We start from the raw sequence: 25,603 nt of genomic DNA on the forward strand, positions 1-25,603 counted from the left end.
TGCTGTCTCCATGGATTTTAATACCTACTCCGAATTTTTCTTTTGTTTCCTTCACTGCTAAATTTTCTAACCTACCTGCCTGATTAAGGGATCTGACATTCCACGCTCCGATCCATAGAATGCCAGGTTTCTTTCTCCTGATGACAACATCCTCTTGAGTAGTCCCCGCCCGGAGATCCGAATTGGGGACTATTTTACCTCCGGAATATTTTATCCAAGAGGACGCCATCATCATTTAACCATACAGTAAAGCTGCATGCCCTCGGGAAAAATTAGGGCTGTAGTTTCCCCTTGCTTTCAGCCGTTCGCAGTACCAGCACAGCAAGGCCGTTTTGGTTAGTGTTACAAGGCCAGATCTGTCAATCATCCAGACTGCTGCCCTTGCAACTACCGAAAAGGCTGCTGCCCCGCTTCAGGAACCACACGTTTGTCTGGTCTCCCAACAGATACCCCTCCGTTGTGGTTGCACCTACGGTACTGCTATCTGTATCGCTGAGGCACACAAGACTCCCCACCAACGACAAGGTCCATGGTTCATGGGGGACGAATAGGTTAACAAACTCTTAACACCACAATGGTTTCCAGCCCATGGTTCAAAACTATCCCACGACAGTAGTCCCTCGGAGAACCTAGTTATCCGTATATCACCTTTGGACACCGGTTGAGCTATGTAATATCTTCGTGCTTCTTATCTTTGAATGTATTTGAAAGCCGCGTGCTGTCCAAAACTGTAAATAAACACCGGATTTTGTTATGTTCGGTAGATACATGTGACAGATATATGGGCAATAGTAATATTGTTATGGTGTGGTGAGCGTTCTGAAGGAAGGTGAAAAATGGAAAGAAGTTGTGCTTGTTTATTCTACATGGTTTCTGTAAGTTTTTACTAAATTGCAGTGCCAGTTGCGAGCATGGTTGGTCATGTATTCGTAAAAGAATAAAATAAGAGGTAGTGCGCAAGAAACGTCGACACCATGAGTGACGGTACTGATACTTTTCTAATTGTCTTTTTTGGAGAATAGATCTTGTGGCGCCTATATAAAATAATCCTTAGCCAACTATGTGTTGACTTCACCGTTCATTTCAGAAATTGAAGTGAGTCTCCTAGTAGTTATCCTGGATACTAATCCAAGTCAGCGGATTATTAGAGAAGATGTTCATGTTTTGACGCAGTGTATGGAATCAGTAATCGCCTTTGCAAATTCACATTTGATGCTCAAATCGACCAACAAACTGGCTGTATTGGCGTGCCACGCGAGAAGCACGTGAGTATAATTTATTTCAAGTTGCAGACAGTGTGATATGTTGTCAGAAATATTTTATCGACTCGATTTGGGCGCACTGTATTTTCCACCTTTGTTTTTTTTTTATAAAAATAATTGCAAATAGAAGCTAATTATTTCTGTGAGTAATAGAATGCCTATGTTACTTTAGTTTGAAGGTGCTAGTCTGTCCTGATTGCACGGAATATGTTATAGTAGATCGGCTCTGAAAAAATTTTGTTTTTCACTGTTGTGACCCTTCAGATCATTCGTTTTCTTTTGAGTGTTGGCAACTTTCTGCTACTTTATTTATTATTTATTTTACGTTTTCATTTGTTCGTCCATAGGCCGTTTAGTTTAACAGCATCGGACATGTCACATACATTGTAGAAATAGTATATGTATATATAAAACAAAAAATTAACATAGAATGTGGAGAGGATAGGGTGGGAAGTCTGCCAGGGCCTAATCAGAGGAATCATTCACCTTAGCGAAATCGTGGCCAAATCAAGTCGGGCTTGAATGCGAGTCGAGTGTATTAAACCTGGCATAGCCCTCTCACTCAATACATGATTCGAAGGGGAATCACTAATGCACAGTCTTGACTGCAACATGCATAGTAAGTGAATCAGTTTTATAACAAGAATATGAAAGTATGAAGACGAAAACATCACAGAAAAGTGTAAACACATGAAAGCATTTACCAGGTCACAAATTTTTTCAAACCAAGTGCTAGTCTGGATCAGGTGACAGAGGATTTAGGTTCACTCTGTAAAGGATTTACCAGGGAAGACACCATGGTTATTGTGGGAGGGCCAGGGAACAGCATCGACAGAGATCCTGGGTACAGTATAGTGTGTGACCTGGTAAAGATTGCGTCGGCATCGAGACACACCAATGTTGAATTTGTATCTGTCCTGAGACGCCATGACCGGCCTCATTTGAACTCTTCTGTTGGGAGAGTTAATTTGGAGTTGGAACGGCTGCTTGGGTCGGGTGCGGGGGCTCATATTGGTGTGGTTCCTGTTGATTATCTCAGTAGGTGGGACTATACCAGGCACGGCCTACATCTCAACAGGAAAGGGAAGGGGAAACTGGCTGGGGTAATAGCAGGAAATTTAAGGGGGGGGAGGCACTGCCATGAATGGTAAAATACCAGTGGTTACAGGTGTTGGAGCAGCACCTTTTTTAGGATAGGTAAGACAGAAAGATGTCAAGTTCTACGAGAGGTCAGGATTGAAACAAATCTTCAGTTTAGGAAAGAAATTAAACAGCACAATTCTAGCACATTGGATCACCAATCACAGCTATCAATTATAAATTTTCACCAATCACCAGAAATTTTATCTCCACCAAGTTGTATCTCAGTCCTAGGTAATTGCATTGATGAATTAAAGTCACCCAACCCAGTTGACATAATCTGCCTCTCTGAACACCGTGTGACCACTGGTATAGGAACTAGGCCTAAGCACAATGAGAAACTCAGACAGGAGAGTACTGCAAATGTTAGAAAAAGGAAAGGTTCTCATAAAAGTATAATTAAAAATAATGTAAGTATATTTCATCAAAATATTGGGAGTTTAAAGAATAAAGTAGATGAGCTTCTGGTTTGTTTAGAAGATTTAGAAGCTGAGAATGAAATAGATATACTATGCCTGTCTGAGTATCACATTGTTACTGATATGGATAAGGTAAATGTAAGTGGATATAAGCTCTCTGCACATGTAATGAGAGAAAATATGGAGAAAGGAGGAGTTGCCATATATGTCAAAAGTTATCATTGTGCAAAAAGTATAGAAACAAAAAAGTTTTGTGTAGAGAAACATATAGAAGCATGTGCCTGTGAGCTTAAATTAAATAAAGGCACATTTATAATTGTAACTGTATATAGGTCCCCATCAGGAAATTTTCATCTATTTCTGAAAAATTTGGACTCCTTGTTGTGCTATCTGTCAGACAGGGGGAAGCAAATTATTATTTGTGGGGACTTCAATGTAGATTCTCTGAAAGAGGGTAATAGGAAAAATGACCTTGAAGTATTACTCGGTTCTTTCAATTTGACACCCGTTATTGATTTTCCTACTCGGGTGGTAAAGGATAGCAGCTCACTGATAGATAACTTCTTTATAGACCAAGATAAGTTTAACCAGATAAATGCTCAGCCTGTTGAGAATGGTCTTTCTGATCATGGTGCACAGCTAGTTACAATATATGACATAGCTCCATTCAGCAATACTAAACAGTCCTCCAAAGTAGTACGTTCAGTCAACGATTTAACAATTGCAAATTTCAGGGAAAGCCTACAGCAGTTAGACTGGGATGAGGTGTACCGTGAACCTGATGCCAATTTAAAATATAATTTATTTCATGACGTTTTTGTAAATGCATTTGAAAACTGCTTCCCCAAGAAAATAGTTAAATATACTCGTAAGAAACCTTGTAACAAACCATGGCTTACTAAGGGTATAAAAATATCTTGTAACCGGAAAAGGGAAATGTATCTGACAGCAAGAAAGAGTAGTGACCCAGAAACTATCAAAAATTATAAAAACTACTGTGTTATATTAAGAAAAGTTATTAAAAAATCCAGGAGTATGTGTATCATGTCTGAAATCAGCAACTCTGATAATAAAATTAAAACAATTTGGATTATTATTAAAAGAGAAACAGGTCAACCAAGAGCAGAGGAAGACAGTATTACCATCAAATTGAATGAAAACTTTACGAACAAAAAGTCAGAAGTTGAAAATATTTTTAATAATCATTTTCTAAATGTTGTGGATATAGTAGGATCCAGGTGTTCATTAGAAAATGCTAGGCTGTTAATGGAAGAGGCCATACCTATGCAATTTGATACAATTGAAATCTCACCCACTTCTCCCTCTGAAATTAGGAAAATAATAAACTTGCTTAAAAGCAAAAACTCACATGGAATTGATGGCATTTCCAGCAAAATACTAAAAGCTTGTTCTCAACAGATAAGTAAGATTCTCAGCCACCTGTGTAATAGCTCTCTGGAACAGGGCATTTTCCCTGATAGACTGAAATATGCTATTGTTATACCTTTGCATAAAAAGGGGGATAGATCTGATGTCAACAATTACCGTCCAATCTCCCTTCTAACAGCTTTATCCAAAATTTTTGAGAAAGTAATGTATTCAAGAGTAGCTTCACATATCTGTAAAAATGAAGTACTAACAAAATGTCAGTTTGGTTTCCAGAAAGGTTTTTCAACAGAAAATGCCATACATGCTTTCACCAGTCAAATTTTGAATGATCTGAATAACCGAACACCACCCATTGGGATTTTTTGTGATCTCTCAAAGGCTTTTGATTGTGTAAATCATGAAATTCTGCTAGACAAGCTCAAGTATTGTGGCATGAGTGGGACAGTGCACAAATGGTTTAATTCGTACCTAACTGGAAGAGTGCAGAAAGTAGAAATAAGTAGTTCTCGTAACATGCAAAGATCAGCACATTCCTCAAACTGGGGAACTATCAAGAATGGGGTTCCACAAGGGTCAGTCTTGGGTCCTTTGTTGTTCTTATTATATATTAATGACTTGCCATTCTATATTCATGAAGAGGCAAAGTTAGTTCTCTTTGCTGATGATACAAGTATAGTAATCACACCTGACAAACAAGAATTAACTGATGAAATTGTCAATACTGTCTTTCAGAAAATTACTAAGTGGTTCCTTGTAAACGGACTCTCACTGAATTTTGATAAGACACAGTACATACAGTTCCGTACAGTGAATGGTATGACACCATTAATAAATATAGACCTTAATCAGAAGCATATAGCTAAGGTAGAATATTGCAAATTTTTAGGTGTGTCCATTGATGAGAGATTAAATTGGAAGAAACACATTGATGATCTGCTGAAACGTTTGAGTTCAGCTACTTATGCAATAAGGGTCATTGCAAATTTTGGTGATAAACATCTTAGTAAATTAGCTTACTACGCCTATTTTCACTCATTGCTTTCATATGGCATCATATTTTGGGGTAATTCATCACTGAGGAATAAAGTATTTATTGCACAAAAGCGTGTAATCAGAATAATAGCTGGAGTCCACCCAAGATCATGCTGCAGACATTTATTTAAGGATCTAGGGATATTCACAGTAGCTTCTCAGTATATATACTCTCTTATGAAATTTGTTATTAACAACCAAACCCAATTCAAAAGTAATAGCAGTGTGCATAACTACAATACTAGGAGAAAGGATGATCTTCACTATTCAAGATTAAATCTAACTTTGGCACAGAAAGGGGTGAATTATACTGGCACTAAAGTCTTTGGTCACTTACCAAATAGTGTCAAAAGTCTGACAGATAACCAACAAGTATTTAAGAAGAAATTAAAAGAATTTCTGAATGACAACTCCTTCTACTCCATAGAGGAATTTTTAGATATAAATTAAGAAAAAAAAAAAAATATTAAAAAAAATAAAAATAAAAAATAAAGAAAAACAAAAAAACACAATAAAATAAAGTTGTTATATTAACTTAAGTATGTTGTTAAATTAACCTAATTATGTCATGTATTGGAAAATTCGACTCGTTCCACATCATTACGAAATATCGTATTCATGATCCATGGAACTAGTATTAATCTAATCTAATTTAATCTAATCTCTAGCATTGCTGAAAGGTACAACATGCACAGTAAGTAAATCAATGATATAACGAAATCGGGACATTCTGATGTAAATAAAAAATAAAATAAAAAATTAGCAAATGATGTAACACTGCTGAAAACTATAAGATGCAAATACCTGTATTCATCACAACTAGGGTAGCACCAGATCCCTTCTGAGAGGAGATGTATTGCACAGCATCTGGAACAGAGGAAACAGCAACATTCTTTTGTAGAGACACATACAGTGTAAATAGTACATTACTTAACAGAATGAAAATAACTCGGCAATAAATGAGGGACTAGTAATCCTTTAAGCTAACATATGAACTTACATTGTACAAACACTTCTCAACAAGATATTATTATAATCCTCCCCTAAAAGCCATTTCCATCCCCAAACTCTTTATGTATGATGGCATTGTACTGTAAAAAATGACAGCAATGTGGCTCTCATGTCTTTTGTGTGAGAGCAGTTTTACATGGAGGGACCCACAGTTGCAGGTATTATAATTGTGGTAGTTGGAGTCAGTTCACAGGTCAGCATGTCTAGCTCTTCTCGTCAACGTGCACTTGTATATGTAAAAGGAGAGGACAGTAGGCAAACACAACTTTTTAAATAGGGGTTTGCAGTGAGTCATAGCATATCTATGTGACAATATTTGAATAGCTTTTTTCTGTAATAAAACTATTTGATAAGCTATGAGGGACTGGAAGTAATTGAAACAAGCTATTGTAGCACTCCTGGAGGAGAACTTCTGTGAAGTCTGGTAGACATAAGATGAGGTACTGGCAGAAGTAAAGTTGAGAAGGGGCTTCATGAGTCATAGTTGGATAGCTCAGTTGGTACAGCACTTGCATGAGAAAGGCTTAGAGTCCTGGTCTAACACAGAGTTTTAATCTGCCAGGAATCAGTGCACACACTGCTGCAGAGTGAAATTTCATTATCATACTGGGGTTTAGAAATTTCAATATGTTTTTCTGTCTCTATTAAAATTCAGTCTTTATTTTTTTAAGGGCTTGTGCTGCATATTTTTTAAGTACAAGGTTATAGGTTGTGCACTGATAAGTCCAAACACCTCCGTTATTCTTTTCTTCTGTGCTGCTGCAATTATTTGTGTTTTTCAATAAATGTAAGATATCGTACCATGAAAGGATCCAAATTTCTTTCTAGGAATGGGTTGTTTGAATACCATAGCCCTTTTACCCTTACCGTATGTGATGTACTTATAGATTGTTTCACTTTGTAAGAGCTCCTGAGTTTATTGACAGTTTTTGAGCACACCAGTACAGATTGATTCTCAAATCAAAGAATCCACTGTAACTTTGGATAATTTCTGAGTAATGTGGCAGCCCTAGATATAGGCTATTCCAGTATTTTTTTCTATGATAAAATTTTCATCAGAAGATCAGTAGGCATCAGAAAGGAACAAAATTATCAAATTTTCCTGTGTAGATCTTGATAACGGTATTTCTCATAACTGTAGACGTTTTCTGTAAAAGGACAATGTTTGCATTTCTATTCTATGATTCCCGTGACCACAGCTATTACTGTTTAGCTGTAAGCTTGTAGTTCCAGAAGTCATCACATCTTTGTCATCTATCCATCTGCTCGTCTGTAATTACATATTGACCATTGTCTGGTGTAACAAATTGTCGCCATTTGGTATAAAGAATTTCCACCAACAGAATTTATGAGTGCCATTTGCATTTGCTTCCACAACCTAAAGCGAGTATGACAGTAACTATTATTCTTTGTGATTTTAATGTTTGCAGTTATTGCCCAGTTTTGTTTAACAATAAAGTACTCATAGTACTTTAGCAGTACATGTGGACATATATAAAATAAATTGCTCTACATGTCAGTGTGTAATTATAACGAGAACTAATGTCGAAGGTCTATGACCTTAGGTGGTAAAACAGTTATGCATTCGGCCATACTGATTTGTGAGAGTAAATCTTTTACATCAAGATTTCTTAAGGGATTGCACATCACACTTTCATTTTGAAATAGTCGGTGACATTTTATTTTTAGGAACATAAAAAGAAATTTACATTTGTATAAATTCATATAAAACCAAACAATGAGACCCAGAATCTGAATGAACATCCTATCACTGTAGTAAGAGCCTCATAAAAGGGGTGTTTATAATGAGAAGTCTTTGACTGTATTGCTGTTATCCTCCTCCTTTCCCTATCTTGTGCTAATTATTTCATCTCTGAGTCACTATTACACTCAAGATCCTCTGTAATATGTTTTGAATATTGTAGTCATGTTATGTCTCTCCTATTTTTTTGCTTCTGATGTTTCTTCCAGCACTGAGTTAACTATTATTGGATGGTAGCAGACATTCCAGTAATCTATCACTGCTTCAGGTACGTGTTTTCAGTAGACTTCCATTCTCTCCTACTCTTTGTAGCACTATAGACCATCTTCATTTCATACTTCTTGACCACATAATTTTTAATATTCTTTAACAACACCACATTGCAAATGTCTCCATTTTCTTCTTCTCATGATTTTAGATGGTCTATGTTTCACTTTGATACAACACTGAGCTCTCACTAAAAGAAGCTACAAAGCTCATGTTTTGATCACCTTTGCTGTGGTCCTCTTCAGGGTGACCTAAATTGCTGATGAAATGTTTCTTGCTACTTTTTCTGTTTTGATGATAGATGTTGATAGGTAAAACAGTTCATTAGTCAGTCTGTAGAATTTTCATATTTTAATTTTTCAGAGTGCCTGCAACATGTTTATCACTCACCGTATTTCTTGTGTTGAAAAGATCCTGCTAATCAGTGCCCCTTTAATCGTGGAGCAGCTGTTGTTGGTGGACTTTTTCTCGTTTTGCATTTAAAGGTGCTGAAAGATTTCTGTTGGTTGACATATCCACTGTAATAATACATCAGGATACTTTGAACTTGATTTATTGCATATGAGGTATGATTGTAGTTGCTGACATGTCAGCTACATCTGCATGAATTGGAATGAGACAAGAGAATGTATTTTTATCAGAGTCCAAGATAATAACAATTGGTACAAATATATTTCAACATAATTTGTTCTCAGATGTGCATTTCTTTGACATTGTGGAGATCACATTCTTCCCTGCTCTTCACCCATGGCTCCACAGAGCAGATGACCACCCATCAGGTAGAAGTGCCAGTTTGCAGCCTGCCTCGCGGACAGCATACAATTTCTGCAGCTCTGATCCACACAGGCCATAAAACACCACCTGAAAGTAGAGTACTTCCTACTTACTTCCTGCCGTAACTCGTGGCCATCTTTCGATGGCCAATGGAGAGCAGGAATGTGGGACATCTCATTCCCGAATGACATGTCAACCTTCACTGAGTTCTATATTGTCTCCCCTACAATTACTGTCTTATTTTGTCATGTGACTTGCCAACTAAAACATGTTGATGACTGGCACAACCACAGCTAGCCGCAAATGTCTGGTGATGTTCACTCCTATATGATGATAAATGGTTTCAGCTATAGGCACACTAGTAAACAGAAATTTTATGAGCTGTGATGGAGCTTTCAGTTTCCAAGAAGCTAGTGTTCTTGCATGGCAGCCATAAATGCTGCAGTGAAAAGTAATAGAGGCTATTAAAATAATTATCACCTGGACAACATGGATAGGGAGGAGGGTTAGAAGTTGCTGATGGCCTGGCTGCCAGCTTTCCCAGAAAAAAGCACCACATGTGCTGACACACAGCAGCTAGTCAAGACATGAACTCAACAGTATAAACAAGTGGTCACAGAGACCTGGCATATTGCATTAGTGTCTCAGTGCAGGAAAATGCTGCCGCTGTGTACAGGCTGCTGATTTGCACTTGCCTGCCAGTAGCATGCTTGAGTAACACTGGCAGTAGCTTTCTGTACTGTGACTCCTCCACACGCATCTTACTTAAAATTGGTCAGTATATACCAGACTGTGATGTCATTTGTCATGTAATAACTGAAATATTGTGGTACATGTAGAGAAGACCAGCCTCAAAACCGAGCAGTTTGGACACCCTGAAGTGGACTGCTGCAGTGTCAGTCAAAATGTCAGTTTTGTGGTTCTTTAAGTGTTTCATAATCTCGTGGCCTAGTAATCCAAAAGGATTTCATTAAAATTTTGGGAACTTTATCTCTCATTTCCATCAGAATATGTGATACCAGAAGAGGGCTCTCTTATTGAAGAAAGCTTTCGTTGCCTAAAACAACCTACTTCTTCTGTCTTTATTGCTTTAGCCTTACTGTGTAATCTTATTTCTGAAATATGATCTCTTTTGCCACTGTGTCATTTCCAGTTTTGTTGTGTTCGAAATCGTAACATTGATTTTTGCTTCCTTTCAACTTTTATTCCTCTCATAAAATTTTCTTTTGCCTCTTTATTGCTTCCTCAGTGTAGAAGTTAAACAACAGTCATGATAAACTGGAACTCTGCTTTTCACTCTTCCTGACGTAAACCTTCCTTTTCTGACCTTTCACTTGTATTGCTGACATTCGTTTGTTCTAGGTTATGTTGAGTTTTCATCTGTTTCTACTTTAACAACAATCTTCTAATGATTGCGAATATCTTATTCCACATTACATTGTCAAAGATGTTCTCCAGACCCACAAATGCTGTCAAGGTGTGCCTTTCATTACCAAGTATAGTGTCAGAAATGCTTCTCTGCTATCTTTCCCTTCTTGCAACTTGACTGATCTTCCTCTATTTCATCTTAAAGTTTTCTGTCCATTCTTTTGTATATTCTGATCAGCAGTTTATAAGGTTGAGTTGTTACACAATTCATTCAATAATTCCCACATTTATCCATGAATGTCTTCTTTGGTAAAGCGATAACAGTGGTTTCCTGGAAATCTGATTGCAAGTAAATCACACATTTCATAGACAATTGACACAAACACAAATAACCTTCTAGTTCCTACCCACCCACAGGTTTCAGTAATCCGTAAGGTATATCATCTGCTCTTGCTACCTCGTGCTCTATCAAATTTTGACTCCAGTACTGGATCAGCTATTTTTTTTTAGATCAGCTTCCTCCTCCTCTTTTGGCGTACTTTGGGACAGTTCTGGTCTATTGTACAGGCCTTCAATTTATTCCTGTCATCCGTATGCCTTTTCTCCAGTGTTTATAGAGATTTTACATTTGCACCTTACATTTCACTTCTTCAAACTTTCATTTAATTTTCTTGTATGCTGTGTCAACTCTTCTTACAATCGTATATTTATAAATATTTTTATAAGGTTCCCTGATCCTCTCCAGTTTAGCTTGTTTGCAGTTCCTGTAACTAAGCAAAGAAAGCTGTAATTTCCCATGTACATTAATGATGTTCTCTCTGATGTACAACAAGAATAATCAGTTCTTTTTGCAGATGACACTAATATTGTAATCAATCCCAACATACATAGGGCAACGGAAGAAATGGTAAATAATGTTCTTTAAATTATTGTTGAGTGGTTTTCTGCAAATGGTCTCACTCTAAATTTCAAAAAGACACAGCTTGTTCATTCCTGCACATCATGAGACACTACACCAGTGATAAATGTAGCTGGCGATGATGAAATAACCTGCAAAAATTTTAGGTATCCGTATTAATGAGAATTTAAACTGGGGAAAAAAGATAATTTTCAGTGATTCAAACTGCAGAAGTGGCTGAAAACAACTCATATCAGCCACATTTTCACTTTGAATCATTGGAGATCTAGGGGAAAGACAAATCAGCAAGTTAACATATCTTATGTATTTTCATTCAATGATGTCTTATGGAACAATGTTTTGGGTAATTCATCTTTAAGAAGAATTTTTCTTTGTTCAGAAACTTAGTGTAAGAATAATATGCGATGCTCACAAATGATGTGAGCATCACAACACCAGAGGAAAAAAGGACGTTCATTATTCCACATTAAAGTTGTCTTTAGTACAAAAACAGTTACACAGGGCTGCCACCAAAATTTTTTATCACTTACCCAATGAAAAAAAAGTGTCTGACTGAGAGTGAAGTTCAGTTTGAAACAAATTGAAAAAAATTCTCCTCCAGAACTCTTTCTGTCTTGTCAAAGAATTTATATTTATTCAACATGTAAATGGTGATTGGTAGGAATTACTAACTCATATTGTATTTTTTAAATAAACATAAAAACGTAAAACCAGTAAATGATCAGCATGTAATCATATTTACATACAAATTTAAAATGGATTGTTCCACACCTTTATAATTAATTGTATTGTACAAATGAGCTATGGAACATAGAACTAATTAATTAATCCCTAATATTCTTATTTTTTTTCCTTTCATGCTTAAGATGGAACATCATGAGTAGTCTATGACTTCTTTGTCTTTACTTTTTCTGTACCTTCCTTGTCCCACCCACCCTTAATTGTTTTCCTTCTTTATTACATTCCACTCCTCCTCTCCTGAACTACTCTCAAAACCCATCTACACCCACATAAATACTCCACAAGCCACTATATTATACATGACAGAGGGCACCTTGTACAGCTGCTAGTCATTCCCTTTCATATTCCATGTGAGAGGAAAAAAGTGTATCTATGTGCCTCCCACTGAGCCCCAATTTCTATTGGCTGTTATGGTATTTCCACAGGATTTACAGTGGTGGCAGTAGAATAATTTTGCAATCAGTCACAAATGCCAGTTCTTTAGCCTTTCTCAGTAGTGCTATGCAAAGAACATCGTGTTCCCTCCGTGAAAACATTTCCGTAATACTTGCTTGTTGAATGATCATACCGATAATAAATCTAGCAACCTGCCTCTGAATTACTTCAATGTCTTTTTTACTCTGATCTGGTGGGCATTCCAAACACTCGAGCAGTACATCTACATGGATACTCTGCAAATCACACTTAAGTGCTTGGCAGAGGGTTCATCGAACCACCTTTACAACAATTTTCTGTTATTCCACTCTTGAACAGTGCGTGGAAAAAACAAACACCTATATCTTCCCATGCAAGCTCTGATTTTCCTTATTTTTTTATGATGATCGTTTCTCCCTATATAGGTTGACGTCAATAAACTATCTTCGCTTGCAGTGGAGAGAGTTGATGATTGAAATTTCATGAGAAAATTCCACTGCAATGAAAAACACCTTTGTTTTAATGGTGTACATCCCAAATCCTTTATCATGTCCATGACATTCTCTCCCCTGTTTCGTGATAATACAAAACATGCTGCTCTTCTTTGAACTTTCTCTATGTACTCTGTTAATCATATCTGGTAAGAATTCCTGCGGTGCTCCAAAAGAGAACAGACAAGCATAGTGTAGGCTGTATCTTTAGTAGAGCTGTTACATTTTCTAAATGTTTCGCCAATAAAATGCAGTCTTTGGTTTATCTTCCCCACAACATTTCCTGTGTGTTCTTTCCAATTTATATTGTTCGTAATTGTAATTAATCTGTATTTTGTTGAATTTACGGTCTTTAAATTAGACTGATTTATTGTGTAACCGAAGTTTAATGGATGTGTATGAACTCACATTTTTCATTATTTATGGTCAATTTCCAATTTTTGCACCATTCAGATATCTTTTCTAAATCATTTCTTAATTTGTTTTGATCTTCTGATGAGTTTACTGGACAATAAATGACAGTATGATCTGCAAACAACCTAAGGTGGCTACCCAGATTATTTCCTAAATCGTTTTAACTAGATAAGGAGCAGCAGAGGGCCTATAACACTACCTGTCTTACTCGATGACTTTCCATCAATTACTACAAACTGTAACCTCTCTGACTGAAAATCATGAATCCAGTCGCATAACTGATGCTATATTCCATAAGCATGTAATTTCACTACAAGCTGCTTGTGTGGTACAATGTCAAAAGCCTTTTGGAAATCTAGAAATATGGGGTCAGTTTGAAATCCCTTGTCAATAGCACTCAACATTTCGTGTGTGTAAAGAGCTAGTTGTGTTTCACAAAAATGATGTTTTCTAAATCTGTAGTGACTGTGTGTGTCAAGAGACCGTTCTTTCGAAGGTAATTCAGTATTCAAGAATAGATCACCCAATGGTTCTGTATTCTGTCTCCTTTATATATGAGCTACATTTTCATAAAATCTTCCCAATTAACTGAAGCTGACCATTAACCTACCCTACAGCTGCTCTCACATGCTCATTCCATTTCTTATTGCTTTGCCAGCACACCACTTGTACTCTATTTGAACATTACAGTAATGTTTTTCTTACTCATACGCATTAACGTACAATTTCTCACATTGAGAGCAAGCTGTCATTCATCACATCAACTCACTGATGACACTTTCTCATACACAACAGCATCATCAGCAAAGAATTGCAGATTGCTGCTCTCATTGTCCAACAGATCATTTATGTATATAGAGAATAAGAGCAGTCCTATCACACTCCCCTGGAGTTCACCTGACAATACCCCTACCTTTTATGAACACTTGCCATCCAGGACAGCATACTGGGTTTTATTACTTAAGAAGTCCCCTATACATTTGCATGTCTGATAACTTATTCCGTATATTCTGATTATCATTAGCACCCAGCATTGGGATGCTGTGTCAAATGCTTTCCGGAAATCTAAGAATAAGGAATCTGACTGTTGCCCATCATAGATGGTTCACAGGATATCATGTGAGAAAAGGACAAACTCACTTTTGCATGAGTGATGCTTTCTTTGATTTGTGGACAGAAGCTTTTGTGTTTCCTGCTCAAGAAGTCTACAGCAAACCAATGTCAAGGATATTGACATGTAATTTTGCAGGTTCGTTCTTTTCCTCTTCATTCGAGGTGGAATCCAAAATTTTCGGGACTGGTGCTGCCATCTGGAAAGTAGGGGTAGTAGAACTTTGCACAGCTAGGTGGCGAGAACTGCATATCTGATGAGTCAGTGTGCAGAGTGGCATTCAGCTGGGAGGACTTGTTGCGTGTCCACAGTGATTTCCGTAATACTCTGTGTTTGGTGTGTGGCGATTTTACGATGGATCCGTGAACAGAACAGCGCATGTGTATCAAATTCTGTGGGAATCTCGGGAAAAGTGCTACGGAGACCCTTGCAATGATTCAACAAGTGTTTTGGGGACAGAGCATGAGCCGAAACTTCCTGGCAGATTAAAACTGTGTGCCGGACCGAGACTCAAACTTGGGACCTTTGCCTTTCGTGGGCAAGCGCTGTACCGACTAAGCTACCCAATCACGACTCACGGCCTGTCCTCGCAGCCTTAATTCCGCCAGTACCTCTTCTCCTACCTTCCAAACTTCACAGAAGCTCTCCTGCAAACCTTGCAGAACTAGCATTCCTGGAAGAAAGGATATTGCGGAGAAATGGCTTAGCCACAGCCTGGGGGATGTTTCTAGAATGAAATTTTCACTCTACAGCGGAGTGTGTGCTGATATGAAACTTCCTGGCAGATTAAAACTGCCCGCGAAAGGCAAAGGTCCTGAGTTCGAGTCTCGGTGCGGCACACAGTTTTAACCTGCCAGGAAGTTTCATATCAGCGCGCACTCCGCTGTAGAGTGAAAATTTCATTCTAGAGCATGAGCCGTACGCATGTTTTTGAGTGGCATGCTCGGTTCAGGGCCGGCTGTACAGACGTCGAAGATGATTCTCACACTGGAAGGCCCATTAGCCACACAACGCCAGACATTGTTGTTAAACTTCATCAGTTGGTTCGTGCGGATCGATGTCGCACCATCCAAGACCTTGTGGATGTAGTGGGTATTGGTTAGGGGACATGTCAATGAATGTTGACTGATGAATTAGGCATGCGTTGTGTCGCCACAAAATTTGTGCCAAGGATCTTGACTGCCAATCAGAAGGCACAGCGTGTTGAAGTGTGCATGGACCTTCGTCAGATTGCATCTGATGATCCAACCTTCTTATCAGTGACGAGAGCTGGATTTACGGTTATGACCCAGAGACAGAGCAGCAATCGTCCAAGTGGAAGAGCCGGAGCTCTCCAAGACCCAAAAAAGCGAGACAGGTGAAGAGAAAAGTGAAGAGCATGATCATCATTTCCTTTGATACCAAGGGAATTGTGCACAACGAATTTGTCCCACTCAACCAAACAGTGAATTCCGTGTACTACTGTGACATTTTGTGACAGCTCCATGAAAACGTGCAGCACCCACGGCCTGAACTTTGGCATCAAGGGAACTGGCTGCTGCATCATGACAATGCGCCCTGTCACACGTCCTTGCTCACCAGGACCTTTTTGGCAAAAAACAATGTGGCGGCTGTACCTGACCCACCATACTTGCCAGATTTGGCACCTTGCGACATCGTGCTATCCCCAAAACTAAAACTCAAGTTGAAAGGCTGTCGGTTCGACAATCCATAGAGATGATTCAAGAAGCATCGCTGGCGATGATAAACACCCTCAAAGAACAGGACTTCCAGAAAACGTTTGACCAGTGGCAGAAGCACTGGGACCAGTGTGTACGAGTGGATGGGAACTACTTCGAGGGTGATGGTGACCATTAGTCCAAAGGTAAGGTTTTCAACAGATGGCAGCACCAGTCCTGAAAATTTTGGATAGCACCTCATATATGTACGGGAGTTGCATGCATTTTCTCCAGTTGTTTGGGATTTGCTTTGGGCAAGAGATTTTACAATAAATGCAAGCTAAGTAAGGGGCCAATGCTGAAGAGTATTTTCTCTAAAACCTAATATGGATTCCATCTGGACTTGATGAGTGACTTGTTTTCAGCTCTCTCAGTTTCTTAACACCATGGATGCCTATTTTGAAGTTCTCCACATGAGAGTCTGTGCGAAGATAGGGTGGCGGTATGACTCGTAGTGATATTACACATAGTGAATGATTATGCTTTATAATTTTTTGTTGGGTATCTACTAGTGGGTGTAATAACCACTTATTTATATTTACTAGTTTGCAGGTTCATCTATCTTGAGATAGAATAGGGGCAAGGAAGAATGTTAACTTCATGTTAAAAAAAATTGTGGATTAAAGTTATCATTGCATAGTTGTTGACTGCTGTGTTGCTTCAATTACCAGCAGTTGTGTTTATTATAGCACTTATCTAAATACACTGAGTCTCTAGAGTTTGTTCTCATTCCAAGATAAATTTTCCACTTTAATGAATTTTGTAGTTATTTTCACTTAAATGAAGTTAAATAGTTTTAATTCTTGTTCCAATAGTAGCATGCCTTTGTAATGGATCTGGGAGATGTGTTATTTTCTACCGGATTTGTCGATACCAAATTGTAAATGTTTTCTTATATTTTTGTCAGAATATTTTTTAAATTGTAATTTGCCTTATTTTATGTTAATTTACTTACATTTTAGAGAGTGACAGCATATTGATTACTATTAGTAGATGTGACGAAGAATATCAAAGAGACTGATTACAAGTGGAAGCTTGTGTGTTGTGTAAAATGTCTTTGACGCTGGATTTGTCTTTGACTGTAATCAGTCGGCAGTTAACTCTTGGTGTGTGTTGACGGTAAAACAATGTGCAGGTCACCATTATAAATATTTGTTAGTGAACAGAAAAATGAATTATGTTACTACTTTTTTTATATAAACTTTAAGAAGAAACCACATTTGAAGAAATGGTATTTGAAGCACCAAAAATGAGGCAAATGCATTGAACCAGGTCATTTCCGCAGCCAACAAAACTGCATAGTGGAATCATACTTCCACTAGACGACTGAAGCCAAGACAAATATCATCTTGTAAACATTTCACGGAAAAGGTACTGTCACGAAATATGCCAAATTTAAGTAAATAAAAATAGATACCATATTTCACCTTGCTCTGAAAAACAATTATTATTCAGTTTAAATAATCTCATAAATCTATTTCAAAACCAAGAATATCATTGTTTTGTTTCCTTTTTTATACTGTACACAGTATAAATACTTCTTTCAATGTATGGATTCAATGGGTCAAACCACCATAAAGATGAGTATCCTTTCTGTATGAAACAGGAAGTATGCAAACAACATTTCTTGCTTTTTTCTCTTCAAAATCACATCAACTTCATTTATTGATGTCAAAGAACACATCACAGTGCCACATATTTAAAAGTTTTAAGTAACTGAAATGTGTGTGTCGTGCACAGTTGATTTTTTTAAATGTGAAATTTAAATCGTCAGCTTTTCTTTTATTATCTTCTATTGCTACAGCAGACTGGTCAATGAGTGAGTGAATTGGAGTCTTTGACATGCTTTGCAATTTTATTGAGCACTAGAATTTTCTAGATTCTCGAGGACCAGAATTTTCTAGGTTCTTGAGAAGATCTTTCACTATTTTGTGACAGTGGAAGTTGTTCTGTGCTTAGCATGCTAATGTTTTTGTAGATGCATGGCTCATAGTAAGCCACCTTGTTACTTGCTACCCCTAGATCACAGGGTCCGTAATAATAGAATATTAAATATGGAGTGAGAAGAAAATATGTGTGTGTTTGTGAACAGGATTATTCTTATGTACTCAGTCCTTTGTATAATTTGGGTTTGGGGAGGAGGAACACTCATTTTATCTACGCATGAAGCTGATAGTCATCACATTGTATCACTTCTGATGCAATTTTGTTTTCTAGGGTTCCAAAGTTATTGTTTTAAATAGGCCTATATATTTTATGTTAATTATTTCCTAGGTCATTCTGTAAAAAGACAACCCTTTTGCTAAGGTGGAAGTGGCAGCCATTATAGAATATAACTTCAATAAAGAACAATCAATATACGTTGTTGAATACTTGTACTACCGTATGTCATTAACAATACATTGAACCGCTAAAGAAACTGGTACAGGAATGCTTATTCAAATACAGAGATATGGAAACTGGCAGAGTATGGCGCTGCGGCTGGCAACACCTATATAAGACAACAAGTGTCTGGCACAGTTGTTAGATCGGTTACTGCTGCTACACTGGCCGGCTATCAAGATTTAAGTGAATTTGAACGTGGTGCTGTAGTCAGCTCACGAGCGATAGGACACAGCATCTCCAAGATAGTGATGAAATGGGGATTTTCCAGTACGACCATTTCATGATTGTACCGTGATTATCAGCAGTCTGGTAAAACATCAAATCTGTGACTTCGCTGCGGCTGGAAAAAGCTTTTGCAAGAATGGGACCAACAATGACTGAAGAGAATCGTTCAGTATTTCAGAAGTGTAACCCTTCCACAAATTTCTGCAGATTTCAATGCTGGGCCTTCAACAAGTGTCACTGTGTGAACCATTCAATAAAACATCATTGGTATGGGCTTTTGGAATTGAAGGCCCACTCGTGTACCCTTGATGACGGCACGACACAAAACTTTACACCTCGCCTGGATCTCTCAACGTCGACATTGGACGGTTGATGACTGGAAATATGTTGTCTGGTTGGACAAGTCTCATTTCAAATTGTATCGAGCGGATGGACAAGTCTCGTTTCAAATTGTATCGAGCGGATGGACATGTATGAGTATGGAAGCAAGCTCATGAATCCATGGACCCTGCATGTCAGCAGGGTACTGTACAAGCTGGTGGAGGCTCTGTAATGGTGTGGGGCATGTGCAATTGGAGTGATGCGGGGCACCTGATACATCTAGATACGCTGCTGACAGGTGACACATATGTAAACATTCTTTCTGATCACCTGCATCCATTCGTGTCTTATTATGCATTCCAACACTTGGGCAATACCAGCAGGAAAATGTGACACCCCACACGTCCAGAATTGCTACAGAGTGGCTCCAGCAACATTCTTCTGAGCCTAAACACTTCCGCTGGCCACCAAACTCCACAGACATGAACATAATTGTGCATATCTGGGAATGGGTTGCAACATGTTGTTCAGAAGAGATCTTCATACCCTTGAACTCTTACAGATTTATGGACAGCCCTGCAGGATTCATGGTGTCAGTTCCCTCCAGCACTACTTCAGACATTAATCAAGTCCATGCCACATCGTGTTGCGGCACTTCTGCGTGCTCGCAGGGGCTATACAATATTGGGCAGGCATAGCAGTTTCTTTGGCTCTTCAGTGTATAATGAAAAGGATGGATGCTACTCACAATGAAGTGGAGATGGTGAGTCACAGTAAGTCTTGTAGCCATCTGTTGTGCAGTCATTAATTTTATCATGTCTACCTATTTTTAAAAAATTCCCTTGATGTGCGTTTTAAGTGAATTGCAGTTTATTATTATTATTATTATTATTATTATTATTACTGTATCAATAACTAGCTATTCACAGATGAAAGGGGAGTAACTGATTGTGTTTGATCTTGTAGGTATGGCTGCAGCATTTTAATATATACAGTGAATAATGGTACCCCTTAAGGAATTTGTGGCAAACGATGGGAAGGGTCACTTTGTGTACTCTGTGTTATGCGTGGACGTTTCATCCATGTTGAAGACACTACTTTGGATGTTATTGAGGAAACAAAGTGCCACCAACTTAAGACTGTGGTGCATATTGAAACAAACAGTACATGTCATATTAGCTTAAAGATCATACTTGGATCTTTTGGTAGACATAGCAACCTTGCTTACAGAGTTCCTTTGAAGCTCATGGTCTTTAGTATAGTCCCTAGAACTGATAGGGCCCAGTTGCATGTTCTTTCAAGTGTATTATATTTCTGCTTCACAGTCAGACTTGATTAGAGATAACTCTTCAAGTTAAAAAAGTCACGTGGGTAGTGTAGCTGACATGTTCTGGAAAATATGCTTTTTCTTTTTCTGCAGAATTTTATTGTATTTTTAGGCAGTTTCTGTTCCCACCAGTTGACGGAAGCTCTGGTCAGCAAGTCCCAACACTTCGTCAGTTAGATGGACAGTATGAGCTCTTTACTTATGTTGAGAAAACATTACGGCAGAATCTGCAACAGATGGTGGTCCGTGATGTTGAAAAAATAAAAGCTGGAAATGCAGAGCTCTCTGGAGATTCCCTCATTGCTGGTGCTATTGCAATGGCACTTTGCTATATCCATCGGTGAGCTGTTTTGCCTATTACAGGGATTGTAGAGCAATGCTTCAAGTGTAAAGAGAGCTAAGTTCTTCTTTTGTTCTTTTATTTTAGATTGGATCAAGAGAAAGCTACAGGAACGAAGATGAATTCTCGTATCCTAGTTGTGACCGGTAGTGGTGACAGTGCCTCGCAGTATATGAACTTCATGAATGTATTCTTTACAGCTCAGAAACAGGTAGAATTATTGGCTCCATTATTGTTTATCTATATGACTCACTACGACTGAAGTTAATAGGACATCAGATACTTAAGTTAGATTAGTCTTTTAATAATTTCTTATTTTGACAGAACAAATAATCCAGTTGAAGCAATTAGTAGCTCAGTCATTCCCTCTTACTTGTGGGTAACCTATTTAGAACAGTAACTGTAATTCTGCAGTACCACAAGCTGCCCATGGGTATGTTTGCTCCTTCCTCATTTTTAAATGTGAGTAAATGTTAATCTTGCTGACTCTCTTTCAGAATGTTGTCTTAGATGTGTGCAGTTTGGACAAGGAGCTTGGACTCCTTCAGCAGGGCTGTGACATCACTGGTGGACTTTATCTTAGAGTTCCTCAGCTGCAAGGGTTGCTGCAATACTTACTGGTAAGAATCAGATTGACTCACTAGTGATGGAACAAAATGCATTTGCAACTTTTATCTTAAATAAATTTGCTGCCCACAGAGGCCTCTCTGATTTTCTGTAGAAATAACATCATGAGAAACACAGTGTTGTAAAAAATACTTTAAAGGAGAACACACATATCTGTGACCTCTGAAATGAAAAGGAAAATACATCCCGAGAAAGATAAGGTCAGTTACGTTATATGAAAGTCTAAAATATATGTCGTCCTGTATGTGCTGGTTACATGACATTGAAACCACAGGTCATAGTACAGTACTGTCAGTGTATTTGATAAACTTTTGGCAGAACTTGAATTGATTTTCAACCCCTCAAAACTATTATGTGTGCCTTTTTCCCTTCATATATTGACAGTCAACTTTACCATAGACATTGACTTAGAGATGTAGTCATCTATTTATGTAAATTAAATTGTTTTCCTTGGACCAGCTGTAAATAATACATACAGGCAGGTATGTTTGTGTATTTCCAGAGAAGTTGGAGATGTAAAACACGTACAAAGAGTAATAAATGCAATGAGAATCTAGTTGCCAAAAGTCATGTTATTGGACATAGTGTAAATTGATATTACTGACTAATAGCTTGAAATGTTCCTGTTTTTATTTATGATGTAAATTAATTATGTACTTTGGTTTACACATTGAACTGTACTCTATTACCGTAATGAGTTTCTTACAGGTGACAGGAAAAAGTTTTGTAGAAGGAAATAACATATTACACACAACTTGATGAACTGAGAATGTCCATGTTTGTCGATGGAGTTAAAAATCGTTCTCATTTGCTGGCAGTTGTCCGTGGTTGCTGCATGGAACATTTTGCATTCTTACGTGGTAGTAAATGAACTTCTCAGAACCATAAAATCATTCTCATTTGCTGCAGATGTCCTTGGGTGCTGTATGGAACATTTTGCATTCTTACATGGTAGTAAATGAACTTCTCGTAACCATAATCCTGCAATATTTTTCATTTATTTGTAGATCTTATACATTCATCTTTTTCATTGCATGATTTTATAATTCTGTCATTGACAATCAATAGATCATAACAACTAACTAAATAGAGCTGACTTACATGTCCTTGATAACAACAACTGACTAAGTACTAACTGCTGTGGCCTAAAATCAGCCCTTATATAGAATCTTATAATGTTTTAATATCATTAAAATTAATGTTTTATGTAAATTACAATGAAAAAATATAATTGAATAGATAAAAGATCTGCTCACCAAGTAATGGCAGTAGAAAACATATATAAGTTTAGGAAATGTGCAAGCTTCCAGAACCAGAGGCTCCTTCTTCTGCAGAAGGGTTGAAGCAGAAGGAAGAGGGATGAAGGAAAAGGACTGACAAGGTTTAGGAAATGGGAAAAGTTACAGAAAATTTGCCCAGAATCCTCGGCCTGGGGAGACTTACAGAATTGGTTGAGAGGGAAAGAGATTGCTGGGGATTGCGCCAGATGAGATTAGAAAACCTGAGAGCTTAAAGGTGGAAGATAGGGTAATAAAAGCAAGACAGAGATTACTGACAATACATAGTGCAAAAGTTAATGAGTGTGGAAAGCTAAATGCATTATATGTGATGGACATATGTGGTGGAGGGGGGGGGGGGTCAGAAAACAAAAGATAAAGATATAGAAAACCAAGCGAGAGTGAAGAAGGGTGTAGTTACTGAAAAGAAATGCTGAGACCAAAGAAATTATGTAAATTAAGGCTAGGTGGATGGCAAGAACAAAGGACACAGTTTTGAGAAGCTTGTTTTGGGGGGAGAGCACAGAAGGCATGTGTGGTGTAACAGACACTGAGATCATGACTGCCATGTTGTAGATCACACTACACAACAGTATATTGTGTATACATCTTCTGTCTATGCCAGTTACATCAAGTTATCAGTTAGGGTGTATGGGTATAGATAGAGGGGACATACTGGCACACACAATATCCTGTTGCAGAGTATGACAACAGTCATGGTCTCAGTGCCTGTTTCACCAAACATGCCATCTGCTTTCTCCCTCGACACAAGTTTCTCGGAACTTTGCTGGTGGGAAATGGTGTTACATATCCTTGGTTCTCAGCACCCACTTGGCCGTAATATATGTTAATTTATTTGGTCTCAGCATTTCTTTTTACTATCTACTCCTTTCTTTGCTACTTCTTAGTCTTCTATATCTTTTATTTCCTGACTTCTCTATTCCCCCCCCCCCCTTCCCCCTCTAATCTTGCGTGTGTACCGCATATAGTGCACTTAGCTTTCCACTCTCATTAACTCTGTTGCATGTTTTGTCAGTAATTTCTGCCTTGCTTATTACCCTATCTTCAAATCTCATCTGGTGCAGTACCCAACAATCACTTTCCTTCTGAACCCATCGTGTAAGTCTTCCCTGACCGAGGGTTCTGGGTAACTTTCTTGTAACTTTCTCCATTCCATGAACCTCCCCAGTCCTTTTTCTTCATCCTCTTCCTGCTCCTTTAACTCTTCTGCCAGAAGAAAGACCCAGTGGCTCTGAAAGCTTGCATATTTTCTGAACTGTCATATGTGTTTTCTCCTGCCGAGATCTGATGAGTAGATTTATCTATCCAGTCATATTATGATTTCAAAAATTTATTATTTCTGTTACAATGAAAAATTACAACGAAAAACTTAATACCAATAATTTCACATATGACAATCAAGGTCATCGAAAAAATATAAACATTTTTTCAGTTAACCTTTTTGTCAACTGCAAAGCTTTTCAATGCTAAGTTTTGTACAATAAATTCATTTAATAATTAATATTTAATTGTAAGTTTTCATTAAAATATATTCATACTTCACTTCCCCATAATAGCGCTAACTCTAATGCCAAATCTTTACCATTCTCGCAAATTAAAAATTGTTTAAATTATGAACAGTCAACTGTGTCATTATATAAGATCCTATTAAGTTAACTTTCTTTCATGGACTGATTATCATTCATAGTTGGCTTGCACAGTGAATGTTGTAAGGTGAAAATTAAGACATGACCACACATAATTATATAACCTCTGACAATAAAGTTCGGTGAATAGTACTGTAACATTAATGTAGATGAACTAGGGACTACAGTTACCTTACTGTCCTTTGAAATAGTCACCTCCCATAACTATGCACAGCTGAGCTCTGGAATAAATGTCCTGGAAACTTTGCACAAAGCCTTCCTTTGGGATGGTTTTCAAAAAGTGTGTCACATTTCATTGGATGTCAGGAATGTTGCCAAATCTCCTTCATTTCAAAGCGAGTTCAAGTCGATGGAATAGGAAGAAGTCTGGCGGATTGAGATCCAGCGAGTATGGTGGATGTTCAAGTTGCACCATCCTCTTTTTTTCCAGGAACTGTTTGATGATATTGGCTGTGTGTGGGCAAGCGTTGTCGTGAACAAAAAACCAGGAACCTTGTTGTGTATCCTGGGGTCGTACCCTGTGTAGACGTTGCATGAAATGGGTCGAAATTTGAACATACCGTGTAGCATTCAACATCGCTCCCTCAGGTAGAAATTCCTTTTGGATAATGCCTTGACTATTGAAAAAGGTGATGATCATCATTTTGATGTGGGATTTTTCAGCTCTGATCTTTGTCTGATGAGGTGATGTCGGAGAACGTCATTCTGTGCTTTGCCGTTTCGCTGCAGAGTCGTACCGGAGACACCATGTTTCACCCTCAGTGACAATACGGCTCAAGTAATCGGGTGTCGAATCCACCATTTCAACAAAATCCTGTGAAGCCTCTAAACGTTCCTGCTTCTGATCATCAGTCAAGTAATGTGGCACAAGGTGACAACACATTTTCCTCTTCCGTAACTTCTGGGTAAAGATTTGTTGCACAGATTCATGGTTCATCTGCAGTTCATCTGCTGTAATGCAGACAGTTAATTGACAGTCATTCGTGAATTATGTCCTCACTTTCTCAATGTTTTCAACACTGACAGCAGTCGTCAGTTGTCCGCTATGGGCATTGTCAGAAACACTTTCCCAGTCTCCTTGAAAAGGGGTGAACCACTCATACACACACTTCCCCATAAACACATACCAGCATTGGATGCGTTTATTTCGGTGTCTTGCCAAGCTTAAAACAAAACTTTAAATTCATCCTTTGCTCATTCAT

At 38.0% G+C, this 25,603-nt stretch overlaps 1 protein-coding gene across 2 annotated transcripts in view; it reads left to right on the forward strand.

The window, feature by feature from the left end:
• The first annotated feature begins 708 nt into the window (after positions 1-708).
• LOC126253293 (general transcription factor IIH subunit 3) overlaps positions 709-25,603 on the forward strand; it is a 43,860-nt gene continuing 18,965 nt past the window's right edge. The window contains exons 1-6 of one of the 2 annotated variants that reach the window (XM_049954523.1): positions 792-810; positions 898-984; positions 1,088-1,265; positions 20,603-20,830; positions 20,918-21,041; positions 21,328-21,450. In XM_049954523.1, coding sequence (XP_049810480.1) covers positions 975-984; positions 1,088-1,265; positions 20,603-20,830; positions 20,918-21,041; positions 21,328-21,450 — 663 coding nt within the window. In that variant the 5' untranslated portion in view covers positions 792-810; positions 898-974. Of the gene's footprint in view, positions 985-1,087; positions 1,266-20,602; positions 20,831-20,917; positions 21,042-21,327; positions 21,451-25,603 lie in introns of both variants that reach the window. The other variant, XM_049954522.1, reaches the window with a different exon arrangement.

Source organism: Schistocerca nitens, chromosome 4, assembly GCF_023898315.1.
Source record: "Schistocerca nitens isolate TAMUIC-IGC-003100 chromosome 4, iqSchNite1.1, whole genome shotgun sequence".
Taxonomy (NCBI): Eukaryota; Metazoa; Arthropoda; class Insecta; order Orthoptera; family Acrididae; genus Schistocerca; species Schistocerca nitens.